General features: G+C 39.1%; 1 protein-coding gene across 4 annotated transcripts in view; it reads left to right on the forward strand.

Moving 5' to 3' along the window:
• Positions 1-15493, forward strand: part of BBOF1 (basal body orientation factor 1) — a 48555-nt gene that overhangs the window by 27433 nt on the left and 5629 nt on the right. For all 4 annotated transcript variants that reach the window (XR_009738813.1, XM_061429415.1, XM_061429416.1 and 1 more), the window contains exons 9-11: positions 2307-2408; positions 14447-14521; positions 14682-14796. Coding sequence is in view for 3 of the 4 variants with exons in the window: in XM_061429415.1 (XP_061285399.1) it covers positions 2307-2408; positions 14447-14521; positions 14682-14796 (292 nt within the window). In the remaining variant the exon portion in view is untranslated. The remainder of the gene's footprint in view (positions 1-2306; positions 2409-14446; positions 14522-14681; positions 14797-15493) is intronic.

Genomic DNA, 15493 nt, shown 5'->3' on the forward strand with positions numbered 1-15493 from the left:
TGTCTTTTGTACTTCTTTTTTTTTTTTTTTGCTCTTTAGAGAAATAAAAATCCTGACAAGTTCAGTTTGACAGTATCTAAGTATTAAATAGATTACTCAGTAAGTTACTTGAGAAGAGAAACTGTCTTACTCATCTTTGTAACCCCATGCTTAGCATAATGTGTGGGGTCTTCTTAGTAGATTGTCTCTCTGTTTTGTATGACAGAGACTTGTCAGAGGGATTGTTTGTTCCATTTTGAATGTCACTGTAATATCTTTTAACACGTTCCTTTCTTCCATTTCCTGTAAATTTGTTTCAAAGGTTTGATTAGATTCAGGTTAAACATTTTTGATAAACATACTTTCACAAATATTTTGTAATATTCCCCTTACTATTCTGAGATGAAATTCATAGGTAATAATATCTAACCAAACCTCTAATTTAAAAAATCAACATAACTCTGTCATAACCGAAAGTCCCTACAAGTGTCTAAAGTACACTGAAGAGATCTGCTGCCACCATGATGAAGGCAGACAGTTGCAGACTATATACCCCTGGAGAAGGAAATGGCAACCCGTTCTAGTATTCTTGCCTGGAGAATTCCATGGACAGAGGAGCTTGGCGGGCTATAGTCCATAGGGCCACAAAGAGTTGGACATGACTGAGTGACTAACACGCACAGGCTATATACAATAATTAATTATTTCCTGTTAGCATTAATATCTGTTTGAATACTTTCACCCTATAAACCATGGATTATAGTACATTTTAAATATTACTCTGAAAAAATTGTTTTATATCCCTATGCAATTAGATTCTTCAAGGGCCTTAAGAAATTTTAAAAAATCCCTACTACCATGCACTTAGTATCTTATTAAGAGGGGCTTCCAAATGTATTTTCTGTTTTAAATTATTTTTTAATGGGCTAATATGAAAGTTCTTTTAAATTATATAGCTGTTGGGAAGGTTGAACATGGCCAGTTACTCTTCTTCAAAAATGTCCATACTATAATTTTTTTATCTTCTTGCCATATTTGGAAGTCTATTAATAACACTATTACTCTACTATAATAATAGACTTATTATAATAACTACTACCAGAGGTTCACTGTAATTTTTTCTATTTTTTTAAATATATCAAGCAAGTTGAGTCCCCACCATATATAAGGCAGTTTCTTTTCATTTTTTAAATCTACTGTATATTAAGTGGTATATAAGTTTTCAGAGGAAGGTACATAAAATGACTCTCCACATTATTATTGCAGAAACTGGACTCTTCCTATTCTGCCTTCTGAGCAATTAATCACCTTAACCCTAGTGTTCTATTGCATCTACCAGGAAAGCAGAAATTGTAGTTAAAATATTACAGTATCTGCTGAAGAGGCAGATTGGGAAGGACAAAGTATATGGTGATCACAAGGCAAAGTCTAAACTAACCCAATTGACATATATGCAAATGTTTTTTACATTCTACATCTATACTGTATCTATATGTTAGCCAACTTTTGTAAATAGCAAGTAGACTATAAATCCTTTAGAAAAGTTATGGTATAGATAAATACCTGCCTGGAAAGCTTAGCTATACCCTTATTTGGAGGTAAGAAGTAAACTAGATAAGTTACATGTTATTTTATATATTTACCTCTCATCACTCTATTTTCATAGCAAAATATCTAATACTAAAGACATGCTAAAAGGAATTTTTCCGTAATTGCACCAAACAACTATTTTTTCTTACTTCTTTTGTCTTTGTGGATACATAATTATCTGGATACATAATTTTGCCTCACAACTTTCTATTCTGTTTATTTGCTTAACCTTTGGGCACAGATTTTTTTTCATGTTGTTACAGTTTTCATTTCATTTTAATTACTATGTAAAACTTCAAATTGGCTAGCATGCTAAGTCACTTCAGTCGTGTCCGACTCTGTGTGACCCCATAGGTGGCAGCCCACCAGGCTCCCCCATCTCTGGGATTCTCCAGGCAAGAATACTGGAGTGGGTTGCCATTTCCTTCTCCAATGCATGAAAGTGAAAAGTGAAAGTGAAGTCGCTCAGTTGTGTCCGACTGTTCGAGACCCCATGGACTGCAGCCTACCAGGCTCCTCTGTCCATGGGAGTTTCCAGGCAGGAGTACTGGAGTGGGGTGCCATCGCCTCCTCCGAGACATAGTTTGCTTTGTAGTCATTACATTTGGAAACATCGTAATATTCAGTTATGATTTGGAAATGTTCTTTTTTCATGTTTACATATTTCATATATTTTTTAAAAAGAGATGCTTCCTTTGATCATACTTTTTTCCATTTTTTTCTTTGAAATTCTTTAGGACAGATATTCAAGGAAATGTGGATATTGGAGATTTGACCTGGGAGCAGAAGGAGAAAGTCTTGAGACTGCTCTTTGCAAAAATGAATGGCTTTGTTCCTAGGTAACTCCCTATTTCAGTAGTGAAATACTAGTTTTCTATCAAACCTAGAAATGATATAGAAACAGTGAATATATTCTTATTTAGAATTAAGAGAATGGGAAACAAGCAGAAAATAAAACAAGGTCATATTGCATAGCTACTGCAATTCCCAGAGATAAAGAATGGGAGATGTATAAGTGAGCACCAAAATGAAAGAGGAATTAGAATTAAAGGGGAGAGAAAAACTGATTAATCTTAGGTGTTTAAGCTAATGCTTCCTAAGAAGGTATAACATTGCTCAGCTGAATGAGTGGTAACTAAAGAGAAGCATAGCAATTGTTAAGATTTTATTGGTCTGCAAAGATAAGTAAATGATTACAAAGCTGAATAGTAACCATGGGACTCTTTAATATTAAAAAAAAAAAAAAAAGACCTAGAAAGGAAAACAGAAAACCACAGTTACTCCAAATAATTATTTTTAATGATTAGTTTTACTCTTTCTTCACCATGTTTTATCAGTGACTGTAACCCTGGTAATGAACTATAAAGTCGCTAAAATAAATCAACCACTTATCAACTGATTGTTAAATGCTTGGCACCATGGTACTGTAGGGATTCAAAAGAATTAAAGGACATTGCCTTTGATTTCAAGAGCTTACAGTTTGATTTCCCAAACAAAACCAAGCGTAACAAGGAAAATTAGGTGGCACAATAAAGTGTAATTGGAGTGCAGGCAATTTTTCAGTGGGCTGGAGTAGTCAGGGAAGACTGAGAGGGCAAATTTGTGGGTGCCTTATAGGATAGTGGTAAAGAGTGAGGAGGGTAGAGAGAGTGAGGAGGGTACATCAGGCTAGGAATTTGTAGACACCATGAGAAAAAGCCCAGAGGGAAGACTGGGTGGAGGGTATTTCAGTTCAGTAGCTCAGTCTGATTCTTTGTGATCCCATGGACTGCAGCATGCCAGGCCTCCCTGTCCATCACCAACTCCCAGAGTTTACTCAAACTCATGTCCATTGAGTTGGTGATGCCATCCAACCATCTCATCCTCTGTCATCCCCTTCTTCTCCTGCTTTCAATCTTTTCCAGCATCAGGGTCTTTTCCAATGAGTCAGTTGTTCACATCATGTGGCCAAAAAGTATTGGAGCTTCAGCTTCAGCATCAGTCCTTCCAATGAATATTCAGGGCTGACTTCCTTTAGGATGGACTGGTTGGATCCCCTTGCAGTCCAAGGGACTCTCAAGAGTCTTCTCCAACACCACAGTTCAAAAGCATCAATTCTTCAGTGCTCAGCTTTCTTTATGATCCAACTGTCACCTCCATACATGACTACTGGAAAAACCATAGCCTTGACTATACGGACCTTTGTCTGGAAGGTATTTAGGCAACACTAAGGAGAAATTTCCTGGATTGAGGAAATTTGGTGATGATAAAGAGTAATTCAGTTCAGTCACTCAGTCATGTCCAACTATTTGTAATCCCATGGACCACAGCATGCCAGGCCTTCCTGTCCATCACCAATTCCTGGAGCTTGCTCAAACTCATGTCCATTGAGTCAGTGATGCCATGCAACCATCTCATCCACTGTCATCCCCTTCTCCTCCTGCCTTCAATCTTTCTCAGCATCAAGGTCTTTTCAAATTAGTCCACTCTTTGCATCAGGTGGCAAAAGTATTGGAGTTTCAGCTTCAACATCAGTCCTTCCAGTGAACACCCAGGACTGATCTCCTTTAGGATGGACTGGTTGGATCTCCTTGCAGTCCAAGGGACTCTCAAGAGTCTTCTCCAGCATCACAGTTCAAAAGCATCAATTCTTTGGCACTCAGCTTTCTTTATAGTCCAACTCTCACATCCATACATGACTACTGGAAAAACCCTAGCCTTGACTAGATGGACCTTTGTTGGCAAAGTAATGTCTCTGCTTTTTAATATGCTGTCTAGGTTGGTCATAACTTTCCTTCCAAGGAGTAAGCGTCTTAATTTCATGACTGCAGTCACCATCTGCAGTGATTTTGGAGCCCAGAAAAATAAATTCTGACACTATTTCCACTGTTTCCCCATCCATTTGCCATGCAGTGATGGGATGGGATGCCATGATCTTAGTTTTCTGAATGTTGAGCTTTAAGCCAACTTTTTCACTGTCCTCTTTCACTTTCATCAAGAGGCTTTTTAGTTCCTCTTCACTTTCTGCCATAAGGGTGGTATCATCTGCATATCTGAGGTTATTGATATTTCTCCCGGCAATCTTGATTCCAGCTTGTGCTTCTTTCAGCCCAGCATTTTTCATGATGTACTCTGCATATAAGTTAAATAAGCAGGGTGACAATATACAGCCTTGACGTACTCCTTTTCCTATTTGGAACCAGTCTGTTGTTCCATGTCCAGTTCTAACTGTTGCTTCCTGACCTGCATACAGATTTCTCAAGAGGCAGGTCAGGTGGTCTGGTATTCCCATCTCTTTCAGAATTTTCCACAGTTTGTTGTGATCCACACAGTCAAAGGCTTTGGCATAGTCAATAAAGCAGACATAGATGTTTTTCTGGAACTCTCTTGCTTTTTCGATGATCCAGTGAATGCTGGCAATTTGATCTCTGGTTCCCCTGCCTTTTCTAAAACCAGCTTGAACATCTAGAAGTTCATGGTTCATGTATTGCTGAAGCCTGGCTTGGAGAATTTTGAGCATTACTTTACTAGCATGTGAGATGAGTGCAATTGTGCGGTAGTTTGAGCATTCTTTGTCATTGCCTTTCTTTGGGATTGGAATGAAAACTGACCTTTTCCAGTCCTGTGGCCACTGCTGAGTTTTCCAAATTTGCTGGCATATTGAGTGCAGCACTTTCACAGCATCATCCTTCAGGATTTGAAATAGCTCAACTGGAATTCCATCACCTCCACTAGCTTTGTTCGTAGTGATGCTTCCTAAGGCCCACTCGACTTTACATTCCAGGATGTCTGGCTCTAGGTAAGTGATCACGCCATCGTGATTATCTGGGTTATGAAGATCTTTTTTGTACAGTTCTTCTGTGTTTTCTTGCCACCTCTTCTTAATATCTTCTGCTTCTGTTAGGTCCATACCATTTCTGTCCTTATTGAGCCCATCTTTGGATGAAATGTTCCCTTGGTATCTCTAATTTTCTTGAAGGTCGCTAGTCTTTCCCATCCTATTGTTTTCCTGTTTTTTTTGCACTGATCACTGAGGAAGGCTTTCTTATCTCTCCTTGCTATTTGGAACTCTGCATTCAAATGGGTATATCTTTCCTTTTCTCCTTTGCTTTTCACTTCTCTTCTTTTCACAGCTATTTGTAAAAGTAATTAGTAATTAGAAATAAAGTTTAATCTATGGGTTGAATTATGATGAACCTTAAAAACCATGCAGAAAATTCTGAACTTTGTAATATAGATTCTGGAGTAATGCAGCATAGTTTTCTTGTCTGCCTTGGAGGAATACAAAGAACAATAGGCCATACTCTTAGATGCTCCTACTGGAAGGGTTTATATCATTGTTCTCAGAGCTGACCTTAACCTAACACAGTGACATGTATGGCAGATTGAAGGACATACATAGAACTGGGATGGGCAGAAGCTGCTGCATAGCTCTGGGCATGTGTGGTGAGGGATTTAAGCAAGAGTGGAGGCAGCTGGAATAAAGAAAAGAAACAGACACACTACGGAAGGAGAAGCAGATCGTGGTGATTAAGAATATAAGGAATATAGAGGAAAAAAAATGTTTAAGATTTTTAGCTTAAGAGGGCTTCCTTGGTGTCTCAGCCAGGAAGATCCCACATGTCTTGGAGCAACTAAGCCCGTGCACCACAACTAGCCTGTGCTCTAGAGCCTGGGAACTGCAACTGCTGAGTCCACGTGCCCCAACTACCAAAGCTGCTGTGCCCTAGAGCCCGTGCTCCAGTAAGAGAAGCCACTGCAATGAGAGGCCTGCCTACTGCAACTAGAGAGTAACCTCCACTTGCCACAACTAGAGAAAGCCCACACAGCACACCGACAAAGACCAACACAGCCTAAATTAAAAAATGAATTAAAAAAAGATTTTTTGCTTAAGAAATGAAGGTGGTGAGAGGAGGAGCTAAGATGGTGGAGGAGTAGGATGGGGAGAACACTTTCTCCCCCACAAATTCATCAAAAGAACATTTAAACGCCGAGTAAATTCCACAAAACAACTTCTGAAAGCCGGCAGACGACATCAGGCACCCAGAAAAGCAACCCAAGTCTTCGAAAGGAGGTAGGGAAAAATATAAAAGACAAAAAAAGGGACAAAAGAGGGAGCGACGGAGTTCCGTCCTGGGAAGGGAGTCTTAAAAAGAGAGAAGTTTCCAAACACCAGGAAACCTTCTCACTGCCGAATCTGCGCGCCGAGCCTTGGAAGCACATAGGGCAACATAACAGGGAGGAAAAATAAATAATTAAAACCCGCACATTGCGAGCCCTACGGTAACTTCCCCAGCGGAGAAGCAGCGCAGACGCCTGCATACGCCATTAGCAAGCGGGGGCTGGGCAGGGAGGCGCAGCGCGGGCTGCATCGCAAGAATCTGGCCTGAATACCCCGAGCACTATCTGAGCGAAATAATTTGGGCTAGCAAACCAGACTGTGGGATATCTACCACGCGAAAAGCCAGCCCTAACCTATGACACCGCCAGGCCCACGCACGGAATAAAGGACTGAACAGAGATAGCCGGCGGCAGACCATCCCCCTCCGGTGATAGGCAGCCAGAGCCGGAAGGGGACAATCGCAGCCCCAGAGAGACATTATCTATAAAACTGTAAGCAGGCTTCTTTGCTAACTAAAACTTCTTGGAGGTCTGGATGGTCAACATCTGCCTGAGAAGATGTGCCGGTACACAACTAGATAATCGAGCAGCGGGGAGGCGATAAGTCACAGCAATCGCGCGCGCAAAACATCTTATCACCTGAGCTGCTCGGATCTGGGAAGGGCACAAAACGCAGGCCCAACTGAGAGTCTGCGCCTCTGAGGACTACCCGAGTGCCTGAACCTGAGCGGCTTGGACCTGGGAAGTACAGGCAGCCCAGGGCGGGCCGCGGATTGGTCGCGGCGGAGCAACCTAGAGCCTGAGCAGCGTGGGCAGAGAGGCTACACGCACCATGAACTGGGGGCAGACCCAGTGTGACTGAGGCACTGCGAGCATACGCCAGTGTTATTTGTTTGCAGCATCCCTCCCTACCTCCCCTCAGTGCAACTGAACAAGCAAAACAAGTTTCAGGGCAAGACATACCAAGCAAATTCTCCAGCAGCAAGGAACACAGCCCTGAGCTCCAAGATACAGGCAGCCCAAAGTCACCCGAAAACCATAGACATCCCATAACTCATTACTGGACATTTCATTGCACTCCAGAGAGAAGAAATACAGCTCCACTCACCAGAACACCGACACAAGCTTCCCTAACCAAGAAACCTTGACAAGCCACCTGTACAAACCCACACAGAGCGAGGAAACACCACAATAAAGAGAACTCCACAAACTGCCAGAATACAGAAAGGATACCCCAAACTCAGCAATTTAAACAAGATGAAGAGACAGAGGAATACCCAGCAGAGAAAGGAACAGGATAAAAGCCCACCAAACCAAACTAAAGAGGAAGAAATAGGGAATCTACCTGATAAAGAATTCCGAATAATGATAGTGAAATTGATCCAAAATCTTGAAATCAAAATGGAATCACAGATAAATAGCTTGGAGACTAAGATCGAGAAGATGCAAGAAAGGTTTAACAAGGACCTAGAAGAAATAAAAGAGAGTCAATATAAAATGAATAATGCAATAAATGAAATTAAAAACACTCTGGAGGCAACAAATAGTAGAATAACAGAGGCAGAAGATAGGATTAGTGAATTAGAAGATAGAATGGTAGAAATAAATGAATCAGAGAGGATAAAAGAAAAACGAATTAAAAGAAATGAGGACAATCTCAGAGACCTCCAGGACAATATTAAACGCTACAACATTCGAATCATAGGGGTCTCAGAAGAAGAAGACAAAAAGAAAGACCATGAGAAAATACCTGAGGAGATAATAGTTGCAAACTTCCCTAAAATGGGGAAGGAAATAATCACCCAAGTCCAAGAAACCCAGAGAGTCCCAAACAGGATAAACCCAAGGCGAAACACCCCAAGACACATATTAATCAAATTAACAAAGATCAAACACAAAGAACAAATATTAAAAGCAGCAAGGGAAAAACAACAAATAACACACAAGGGAATTCCCATTAGGATAACAGCTGATCTTTCAATAGAAACTCTTCAAGCCAGGAGGGAATGGCAAGACATACTTAAAGTGATGAAAGAAAATAACCTACAGCCCAGATTATTGTACCCAGCAAGGATCTCATTCAAATATGAAGGAGAAATCAAAAGCTTCTCAGACAAGCAAAAGTTGAGAGAATTCAGCACCACCAAACCAGCTCTCCAACAAATACTAAAGGATATTCTCTAGACAGGAAACACAAAAACAGTGTATAAACTCGAACCCAAAACAATAAAGTAAATGGCAATGGGATCATACTTATCAGTAATTACCTTAAATGTAAATGGGTTGAATGCCCCAACCAAAAGACAAAGACTGGCTGAATGGATACAAAAACAAGACCCCTACATATGTTGTCTACAAGAGACCCACCTCAAAACAGGGGACACATACAGACTGAAAGTGAAGGGCTGGAAAAAGATTTTCCATGCAAATAGGGACCAAAAGAAAGCAGGAGTAGCAATACTTATATCAGATAAAATAGACTTTAAAACAAAGGCTGTGAAAAGAGATAAAGATGGTCACTACCTAATGATCAAAGGATCAATCCAAGAAGAAGATATAACAATTATAAATATATATGCACCCAACACGGGAGCACCGCAGTATGTAAGACAAATGCTAACAAGTATGAAAGGAGAAATTAACAATAACACAATAATAGTGGGAGACTTTAATACCCCACTCACACCTATGGATAGATCAACTAAACAGAAAATTAACAAGGAAACACAAACGTTAAACGATACAATAGACCAGTTAGACCTAATTGATATCTATAGGACATTTCATCCCAAAACAATGAATTACACCTTTTTCTCAAGCACACATGGAACCTCCAGGATAGATCACATCCTGGGCCATAAATCTAGCCTTGGTAAATTCAAAAAAATAGAAATCATTCCAAGCATCTTTTCTGACCACAATGCAGTAAGATTAGATCTCAATTACAGGAGAAAAACTATTAAAAATTCCAACATATGGAGGCTGAACAACACCCTGCTGAATAACCAACAAATCACAGAAGAAATCAAAAAAGAAATCAAGATTTGCATAGAAACTAATGAAAATGAAAACACAACAACTCAAAACCTGTGGGACACTTTAAAAGCAGTCCTAAGGGGAAAGTTCATAGCAATACAGGCATACCTAAAGAAACAAGAAAAAAGTCAAATAAATAACCTAACCCTACACCTAAAGCAACTAGAAAAGGAAGAAATGAAGAACCCCAGGGTTAGTAGAAGGAAAGAAATCTTAAAAATTAGGGCAGAAATAAATGCAAAAGAAACAAAAGAGACCATAGCAAAAATCAACAAAGCCAAAAGCTGGTTCTTTGAAAGGATAAATAAAATTGACAAACCATTAGCCAGACTCATCAAGAAACAAAGGGAGAAAAATCAAATCAATAAAATTAGAAATGAAAATGGAGAGATCACAACAGACAACACAGAAATACAAAGGATCATAAGAGACTACTATCAACAATTATATGCCAATAAAATGGACAACGTGGAAGAAATGGACAAATTCTTAGAAAAGTACAACTTTCCAAAGCTGGACCAGGAAGAAATAGAAAATCTTAACAGACCCATCACAAGCACGGAAATTGAAACTGTAATCAAAAATCTTCCAGCAAACAAAAGCTCAGGTCCAGATGGCTTCACAGCTGAATTCTACCAAAAATTTAGAGAAGAGCTAACACCTATCCTGCTCAAACTCTTCCAGAAAATTGCAGAGGAAGGTAAACTTCCAAACTCATTCTATGAGGCCACCATCACCCTAATACCAAAACCTGACAAAGATGCCACAAAAAAAGAAAACTACAGGCCAATATCACTGATGAACATAGATGCAAAAATCCTTAACAAAATTCTAGCAACCAGAATCCAACAACACATTAAAAAGATCATACACCATGACCAAGTGGGCTTTATCCCAGGGATGCAAGGATTCTTCAATATCCGCAAATCAATCAATGTTATACACCACATTAACAAATTGAAAAACAAAAACCATATGATTATCTCAATAGATGCAGAGAAAGCCTTTGACAAAATTCAACATCCATTTATGATAAGAACTCTCCAGAAAGCAGGAATAGAAGGAACATACCTCAACATAATAAAAGCTATATATGACAAACCCACAGCAAACATTATCCTCAATGGTGAAAAATTGAAAGCATTTCCTCTAAAGTCAGGAACAAGACAAGGGTGCCCACTTTCACCACTACCATTCAACATAGTTTTGGAAGTTTTGGCCACAGCAATCAGAGCAGAAAAAGAAATAAAAGGAATCCAAATTGGAAAAGAAGAAGTAAAACTCTCACTGTTTGCAGATGACATGATCCTCTACATAGAAAACCCTAAAGACTCCACCAGAAAATTACTAGAACTAATCAATGATTATAGTAAAGTTGCAGGATATAAAATTAACACACAAAAATCCCTTGCATTCCTATACACTAATAATGAGAAAACAGAGAAATTAAGGAAACAATTCCATTCACCATTGCAACAGAAAGAATAAAATACTTAGGAATATATCTACCTAAAGAAACTAAAGACCTATACATAGAAAACTATAAAACACTGGTGAAAGAAATCAAAGAAGACACTAATAGATGGAGAAATATACCATGTTCATGGATTGGAAGAATCAATATAGTGAAAATGAGTATACTACCCAAAGCAATTTATAGATTCAATGCAATCCCTATCAAGCTACCAATGGTATTCTTCACAGAGCTAGAACAAATAATTTCACAATTTGTATGGAAATACAAAAAACCTCGAATAGCCAAAGCTATCTTGAGAAAGAAGAATGGAACTGGTGGAATCAACCTACCTGACTTCAGGCTCTATTACAAAGCCACAGTTATCAAGACAGTATGGTACTGGCACAAAGACAGAAATATTGATCAATGGAACAAAAGAGAAAGCCCAGAGATAAATCCACGCACATATGGACACCTTATCTTTGACAAAGGAGGCAAGAATATACAATGGATTAAAGACAATCTCTTTAACAAGTGGTGCTGGGAAAACTGGTCAACCACTTGTAAAAGAATGAAACTAGAACACTTTCTAACACCTTACACAAAAATAAACTCAAAATGGATTAAAGATCTAAACGTAAGACCAGAAACTATAAAACTCCTAGAGGAGAACATAGGCAAAACACTCTCCGACATACATCACAGCAGGATCCTCTATGACCCACCTCCCAGAATATTGGAAATAAAAGCAAAAATAAACAAATGGGACCTAATTAAACTTAAAAGCTTCTGCACATCAAAGGAAACTATTAGCAAGGTGAAAAGGCAGCCTTCAGAATGGGAGAAAATAATAGCAAATGAAGCAATGGACAAACAACTAATCTCAAAAATATACAAGCAACTCCTACAGCTCAACTCCAGAAAAATAAATGACCCAATCAAAAAATGGGTCAAAGAACTAAATAGACATTTCTCCAAAGAAGACATACAGATGGCTAACAAACACATGAAAAGATGCTCAACATCACTCATTATCAGAGAAATGCAAATCAAAACCACTATGAGGTTACCATTTCATGCCAGTCAGAATGGCTGCGATCCAAAAGTCTACAAGCAATAAATGCTGGAGAGGGTGTGGAGAAAAGGGAACTCTCTTACACTGTTGGTGGGAATGCAAACTAGTACAGCCACTATGGAGAACAGTGTGGAGATTCCTTAAAAAACTGGAAATAGAACTGCCTTATGATCCAGCAATCCCACTGCTGGGCATACACACTGAGGAAACCAGAAGGGAAAGAGACACGTGTACCCTAATGTTCATCGCAGCACTGTTTATAATAGCCAGGACATGGAAGCAACCTAGATGCCCATCAGCAGATGAATGGATAAGAAAGCTGTGGTACATATACACAATGGAGTATTACTCAGCCATTAAAAAGAATACATTTGAATCAGTTCTAATGAGATGGATGAAACTGGAACCTATTATACAGAGTGAAGTAAGCCAGAAAGAAAAACACCAATACAGTATACTAACGCATATATAGAATTTAGAAAGATGGTAACAATAACCCTGTGTACGAGACAGCAAAAGAGACACCGATGTATAGATCAGTCTTATGGACTCTGTGGGAGAGGGAGAGGGTGGGGAGATTTGGGAGAATAGCATTGAAATATGTATAATATCATGTATGAAACGAGTCGCCAGTCCAGGTTCGATGCACGGTACTGGATGCTTGGGGCTGGTGCACTGGGACGACCCAGAGGGAGGGTGGGGGGGGAGGAGGGAGCAGGGTTCAGGATGGGGAACACGGGTATACCTGTGGCGGATTCATTTCGATATTTGGCAAAACTAATACAATATTGTAAAATTTAAAAATACAATTAAAAAAAAAAAAAAACCTAGTAGGGCTATGGAAATGTGAATCTTTTTGCCATTTATTGCCAAAATAATACAGATAATATTTTGTTTTTGTTGTAATAAAGCAACATAAACAGACAAAAAAAAAAAAAAGAAAGAAATGAAGGTGGTATGAAAGGCAAATGAAAAATATGGAAAACCATACTTTCCATATGAAAAATATAGAAACATTTCCATAAACATTTATGGAGCTATTTAAATTTTTATTTAATCCATCAATTCATTTACCATAATATATATTGAATGCCATATATATTGGAGAAGGAAATGGCAACCCACTCCAGTATTAATGCCTGGGAAATCCCACAAGAGTTTGGCAGCTATGGTCCATGGGGTCGAAAAAGAATCGAACACGACTGAGCGACTAAACGACAATTTATTGAGGATATAGTGTTAAGCAAATAAAGACATATGCTTGATTTCAGGGAGTTTATGATCTACGTAGGAAGAAAAATATTGTTCATGTCATCACACAAAGAAAAATACCACTCTGACATAGGTTCAAAGGAGTGGTATTTAGTGGTAAGAGAGCTTAGATTAGGGGAGTCTGACCTAATTGAGATCAGAAAAAGTCTCTGAGGAAGTAAAAACTTGAGCTGATCTCTAAAGGGAAACAGGAACAAAAGGGAGGTAGAAAAAGCATTCTAGACAGAAGAAATACAAGTAGTATTTTCAGTGATGAACTGGAAATCAACATCATCCTAATTTGAAAGTGGGCTCCACAGAGTTACAAACAGTTTTAGTAGGTTGCTTTGCAAGCAAATAAAGACACCCCCCACTCCTAAAACTTGTCTTAAATTAGATGCATATGAAAGCAGCATAACCCCATTCAAAATCTGGCCGTATTAAATAGTCCAAAAATAAAGCAGATTCATTCAGGGAGAAACAGAATACTCAGAGAATCAATAGATAGAATGTGGGCCATCTCAGAAGGCGAGAGGGCCTATTTTCCTGTTCTTAAACTAGATTTCCCAAAGTATTAGGAAAAATTTTCATACTGGGTCTATCTCCATTGGGTAACTTTCTTGTGTTTTGAGATTCTTTTTGTGGGAAGGGAATTTTTTGGGCTTGCTTTTGGTCAGTACTCTGGTTCAACCTTGCCCATCACAATTATTATCTGTTGTATGAATATCATGATTATCTTCATAAGTATTTCCATTTCTTAAAGTCAGTGTCTCAACTTTAGGAGAATGTAAGTTTTAATTAACTTGCCTAATATACTTGCCTGTGTGTGTGTATAATAGCATTTTTGAAAATTAGAAACCCATCCAATTGAAACATTTTCCTTTAGCAGTTTTAAAAGTGTAGTTGAAATACATGGCATGTGACAACGCTGCCTCATTGTTAACATATCCCCACTACAGGAAATACAGCCAGAGCTCTAGACCTCCAGTTCCAGACTATGTTGTTCCCGACGATGAAACAACAAAGGAGTCTGGGTAAGCTCTCTTGACAGTCAATGAATGTGAGCCTGATCGCAGTGGTGGTTGTGGACATCTTATACATACAAGAATTGAGTGAGAATAACATAAGTCTATTTTTTTGAACCAAGTTCCATGTGTGTACAGTTGTTGACAAGTCTCACTGTCATTATTGTAGGGATGAAAATAAGCTTCAAGATCAAACGTTCATCACCCAGCAAGTACCAATCTTAAATTCTACTGGTGAACTGTTGATACGCAATATTCAGAAAGGATCACAAGAGTCTGACACAGTAAGGAGCTGTAATTTAACCAAACAATACACGTAACTGTTCCTCTTCCTCATGCAGCTTCTTCTAAGTCACAGTTCTTTTCTCTACTAGTCAGTTCTCAGGGATCAGTGAAATGAGTAATAACATTAGTATGAGATTGTGGACTTTTTTTTTGGATTGTGGACATTTTAATATCAATGTCCATATTAAGGAAAGCATATATTGAATACAAATGCATATTTGTGCTTTTAGTGTGGAAAACCTATAAACTGCCTTTTGAAATATATAGCCCAGCTAAAATATGTACTATCATTTATGTAAGAATAAACATAATGACCCGGAGAAGGCAATGGCAAGCCACTCCAGTGCTCTTGCCTGGAGAATCCCATGGATGGAGGAGCCTGGTAGGCTGCAGTCCATGGGGTCGCTACAAGTTGGACGCGGCCGAGCAACTTCACTTTCACTTTTCACTTTCACACAGTGGAGAAGGCAATGGCAACCCACTCCAGTGTTCTTGCCTGGAGAATCCTGGGGACAGCGGAGCCTGGTGGGCTGCCGTCTGTGGGGTCACACAGAGTCGGACACGACTGAAGTGACTTAGCAGCAGCAGCAGCAAACAATGACCACGTACCTCTTGGCTTTGTACAGAGCTGGGAAGCTGAGTCACTACAGGCTAGCAGATAAAGGCATTGTAAGGAAGTATGGTACCATAAAAAAA

This window comes from Bos javanicus, chromosome 10, assembly GCF_032452875.1.
Source record: "Bos javanicus breed banteng chromosome 10, ARS-OSU_banteng_1.0, whole genome shotgun sequence".
Lineage (NCBI taxonomy): Eukaryota > Metazoa > Chordata > Mammalia > Artiodactyla > Bovidae > Bos > Bos javanicus.